The following is a 5,209-nucleotide window of genomic DNA, read 5'->3' as shown; positions in this document are numbered from 1 at the left end:
AACTTGTAAGGCTTTAAACTGTTAATTGTGGAAAACTATACAACGTCATGCCTATTTATAGGCGATCAAGGCCCAAGGGCAAAATATACAACCCAAACCCAAAATATACAAAGTTATATTTTGGCTTGAACATTACAGCTATATGTTGTATTCGACTCTGTCGAATACAGATGACTCCTACTTCGACTAGATCGGACACACCTCAGTCGAATACAACTTATTCTACAAAACAATGAATTACAACTTCTAACACACCACCTAATTCTTATTTTCGAGACTTCTAATCCCAATGCTTCTCTTCAACTCATCGAACCTGACTTTCTTCAGGAATTTGGTGAGTACGTCAGCTAGTTTTCATTCTGTCTTGCAATGCTCAAGTTCAAGCTTTACTTTGTTAACTTGATCCCTAAGAAAATGATACCTCATTTCTATGTGCTTACTTCGACCATGATATACTGGATGATTCGCCAGGTCGATAGCTGATTTGTTGAACCCCAGTGTGTGTTTTTCCATGGTTCCTGTAAAGCTACAAATTGTGACTTCGGTCTTGACGCACATTTAACAATTTATGGCTGAGAAAAGAGACTCAGAACAACTTTTAATAAAGCAGAACAAGTATGTGGCATATGGCTAATCGTGTTGTGAATAATATCAGTGTTGTTAATTGCGGATCGCAGAAAATAACAGTTTGTTCCGCTAATCAGCAGTGCCATAGTCTCTATTTCATAATACTTTGCACTAAATAGCGAATAGCGGAATAATAGAGATTTGTTCAATTTTCTCTATCCAATAGTGCTATGGGCTACAGTGCTGCAATAACCGCTATTTAACACCAATGGTTAACGTGAAACTATTTAATTAAAAAAAGAACTGGTAAAAATCACAAGTGTAACGTGAAACTATTTAATTAAAAAGAGAACTGGTAAAAATCACAAGTGGTACAAGTACAATTGAGTTTACCTCTTCAACTTTTGATGGGTGATGCGAAAATTTGGATGTGTGAAACTGAAACCTCGTGGGAATAGCAGGTATGTATTACAAGCTATTTGGATTGAACTACTGCATTCAGATCAAACAAGCTTATCAGGCAAGATTTAGGCCCTTTGTGCGCATCATGAAACAAATTGCAATTCATGTGGACAAGCATTATCCGCATGACCAGCAATGGTGATACAAGACCTGATTACAGTATTTGATAAATTAGTTTCAGACTTTCAGTACACCACTAATAAAACCGTGTTTAGCATGTCCCAGAATCAAGGTGTTCCATGAAGTAGAACCTTTACATAGGATTTCACAGAAAACTTATGCATATGTTCAGTAGTAATGAGATGATTGATAGTTCTGTGCTATTACCAAAACATGAAGACTTCCTTCCAGAATTCAAATAAGCTAGAATAATCTTCGACTCGTCTGGAAATATCTTATGCATGAGGATTGAGCTATACGCCAAACCAGCATTCTCAACTTGAGATCTCAATCCAGCTTTTTCCAGCTCCTTTTTTGCCTATTTTTTTGACAGCTTCTCTGACTTTGCTTAAACTATCCCACATTCCAAGAGATGCATAAACATTTGACAGCATTATGTATACAGAAACATCTTCTGGCGAGGTAGCAAGGAGATGCTCAGCAACAATGTTTGCAAGATGTCGGTTCTTGTAAGTTCCACAGGCACCAAGCAAGGAAGACCATAAAGTTTTGTCGGGCTTAAATGGCATTTCACTAATCAATTTTCCTGCTTCTTCAAAACGTCCAGCTTGACCAAGTATATCGACCATACAATTGTAATGTTCTTGGCATGGTATCAATCCATGTTTTGTTTCAATAGAATTAAACACAGCCCATGCCTCTTCAACTAGGCCAGCATGCCTACAAGCAGTAAGAACACCTAGAATGGTGATTTTGTTTGGCTTTGTACCAGATTCTATCATCTTAAGCAGAAGACCAATTGCCTCGTTAGCTCTTCCATTTTGTGCACATCCCACAATTATACCTGTCCAACTCATGGTATCGATTTCTGACAGACAACCAAACAAAGCTAAGCCATCCTCGATGTCACCACATTTTGCATACATATCAATTAAAGCAGTTGTAATTACTCTCTCTGATTCATACCCCTTCTTAATACATAAAGTGTGAACTTGCTTGCCACGTTGGTGAGATGCCATACTTGAACAGGCTTTCAGAACAATTGAGATGACAAAATGGTCAACCTGAAGACCCAAATGAATCATATCCATGAAAAGGGAAAAAGCTAACTTATCTGAACCGAAGCTAGCGCAACCGGCAATCAAACTAGACCAAGCCACAACATCTTTATCCGGCAACCTCTCAAACAGTCTTAATGCATTGTCAATATTGCCCCGTTTTGAATACAGATCAATAAGAATGCTCCCCACAACAAAATCTAACTCATAGCCACTAGTGATGACCAATCCGTGTACTTCAGAAGCCAAATTTGAGTTATCGAAGTAAATGCATATCTTTAAAGCAATACTAAAGGTATGAAAATCAAAGAGTACACCAGAATGATGCATATGAGAAATCATACTGAGAGCCTTAGCATAATCTCCATTGGCAACGTACCCAGAAAGCATAGAATTCCAAAGCGCCAAGCTTTCAGAAACCGGAGAGCTCCCAAAGAATTGATCAAAAATCGTCACTGCTTCACCCAAAAACTTGCAATTTGAATACATATCAATCAATGTCGATATACAATAGCAGCTAGACTCAAGCCCCAACTTAATAATATAACAATGAATCTGCCTCCCTAGCATTAACTCACCACCAAGACCACAAGCTTTGAGAGCATTTGGTAATGTGAATTCATCCAGTTTAAGGCCTTTCACGTGCATCATAGAAACAAATTGCAATGCATGGGTACTATCATTATCTACAAGGCCAGCAATAATACTATTCCAAGATACAATATCCGCTTCCGGCATTTTATCAAAAAGTTTCATCGCATCGCCTATTAAACCTAGTTTAGCATGTCCCAGAATGAGAGTATTCCACGACGTAGCATTTTTATACGGGATTTCATAGAAAACTTGTTGAGCTTCCCTCAAACTCCCACATTTGACATACATGTCCAAGAGGGCATTCATCAGAACAGTATCAACATCCAACTTAGATTGAAATATATACTGATGAACCAACTTACCCAATTCAACATTCCCCACTAGGCCACACGTTTTGAGAACCGCGGAGTACATGAACTGATTGGGCTGTTCTGTTTTGGATTCTAACATCTCGTTATAGAGCATTAGAGCTTCGCGGGGCCTGCCAGAATTGGTGAATGCAGAGACCATTGTTGTCCAAGAAATTATGTTTCTATGAGGCATTTCGTCGAACAGGTTACGTGCATCATTGAAACTGTAACACTTGGCATAAACAGAGATCATGTTATTTAAGAGAAAAACGTGATTAAAATGGCCGGATTTAATTATGTAAGAATGGATTGATTTAGCATTTTGAATTGCTCGTAAGCGTAAGCAACAACGCAAAGCGAATTGGATTTGGTTTAAATCCATTACTAGAGAGAATTTTAAGTATAACTTCTCGGTCTTTTATTGACCTTTGTTGCTTAAAAATTACTTGGGGTAGAGAAGTTAACAAGAAAAAAAAAATCAAAGTAGTTCATCCCCTCCATTTAAGTGTATCCTTGTATCTCTATATGGAGCTATTAGAATGGTGTAGACTGGTGTTTCATCTTGCATACCTACTTACACCCAAAAAATAATCTTACCCAATTGAATTTAGAAGCTTGGTTATATATTTCAGGTTTAGTAGTAATGAAGAAAGACAAAAATGTTTATGAACATGAGAACATTTATTATTTTATTATAAGTAATATTTTAAAAATCCGGTTGAAGGGGATAAATCAAGAATCAAAGGTTATCAGTTTGATTTTATTGTTGGATCGGATAAGCTATTGAATCAGTGACAATCAGCTAGAATCGTTCAAATTGATAAAAATTATAGAACAAATGGTTTTGAAAAATCAACAAAACTACGCCCTTTTGATAAGTTAAAAAAATATAAGTAGATTTTATTTAAATCTTATTCCAAATAATTTTTTAGAATTAAAATTAAATTTATTAGATTGTACAGTTATTTTATTATTTAGTTTATATTGTAATTATAATTTATTCAAAATTAATTTTAATTTGTGTTTTATACTATTTGGGTGTAATTTGTGTGTAATGATTATGTTTATAATTTGATGGTAAAGAATGAACTTGAAATTATGATATTTTAAATTTTTGTATGTTTTGTGAGTTTTTTTTTACTGATTTAATAATCATATAGTTTTGTTATAGAAATTAATTTATTCAATTGAATTATCCTATTTAATATGCGAGTTGATTAATAATTTAGTGGTTCGATCAATAAATTAATGATTCAGTCAATCCAACTTTTAAAATCTCCGTTATAAGACAAAAAAATTGGAAAAAAAAGTTAACAATTATACTATAAATATTATTAAAATGGAGAGGAGGGTACTACATTGAAAGATAATTAATTAGGAGGTATTATAATACTAATTGATTTTTTTAAGGAAGATTACAAATAGGGTAAACAATAGTTCGACCATAGATAAGATTGAGTTCATACATGGGGTTGAGAGTATGATTAAAGTCGAAAGTCGGGTTTGGTTAATACTACTAGGTTCGTCCATGATAGAGACAATGATTATTGGATTAAAAAAATTGTTTATCTCACCTTAAATGTTGGAAAAATACCTTAAATAAATTTTAAAATGCCTTTTGAATTTCAGAAGTAAATTTTTGGATGCACAATGACAATTACTAGCAAGTGTATTAGTGTTGTAGTCGAAGTAATAAAATAAATTCGTCTCCACATGGACCGCAAATTTAGAATGAAAAAGTATTGTGCAATGTAAGTAATAAGTTTTTCAGAATTAGTTGTTTGAAAACACAAGAGATAAGTTTTAATAACAATGATGCTAAAGGTGGTAAGATCTCATTATCATAATTTCATATTTCTACTTGATTGATGAAACATTCGTTAACAGACATGCAATGACTACGAACCTACATGACATACTAACTCTACCACTACACTCAACCCCTTGGCATGCAACTCACTATTCTAGGCATCAGTTCCCCGATCCATATGGTTAATTATACAGTCAAACTAGGCAATATAGCATGTTAGTCCCTAATTCACAATTCCTAATTATCCT

At 34.6% G+C, this 5,209-nt stretch overlaps 1 protein-coding gene across 3 annotated transcripts; it reads right to left on the bottom strand.

The window, feature by feature from the left end:
- LOC127084114 (pentatricopeptide repeat-containing protein At4g08210) lies at positions 1-3,780 on the bottom strand. 3 transcript variants are annotated; one of them, XM_051024507.1, is made up of 3 exons: positions 1,357-3,780; positions 961-1,059; positions 1-518 (listed from the first exon to the last, which is right to left on the bottom strand). In XM_051024507.1, the coding sequence occupies exon 1, from the start codon at positions 3,531-3,533 to the stop codon at positions 1,464-1,466; it is 2,070 nt and encodes a 689-aa protein (XP_050880464.1). In that variant the 5' UTR covers positions 3,534-3,780; the 3' UTR covers positions 1-518; positions 961-1,059; positions 1,357-1,463. The 3 variants fall into 3 exon arrangements, with proteins under 3 accessions (XP_050880464.1, XP_050880463.1, XP_050880462.1); XM_051024506.1 differs by having other exon boundaries at positions 2-518; positions 961-1,179; XM_051024505.1 differs by having other exon boundaries at positions 2-518; positions 961-3,780.
- Between the last annotated feature and the right edge of the window lie 1,429 nt (positions 3,781-5,209).

Source organism: Lathyrus oleraceus, chromosome 5 (genome assembly GCF_024323335.1).
Source record: "Lathyrus oleraceus cultivar Zhongwan6 chromosome 5, CAAS_Psat_ZW6_1.0, whole genome shotgun sequence".
NCBI lineage: Eukaryota > Viridiplantae > Streptophyta > Magnoliopsida > Fabales > Fabaceae > Lathyrus > Lathyrus oleraceus.
The sequence above is the reverse complement of the archived record's forward strand: the minus strand, read 5'-3'. Positions and strand labels throughout refer to the sequence as shown.

Coding starts and splice junctions, on each gene's coding strand:
- LOC127084114 (XM_051024507.1), bottom strand. CDS start 3,533: ATGGATTTAAACCAAATCCAATTCGCTTTGCGTTGTTGCTTACGCTTA.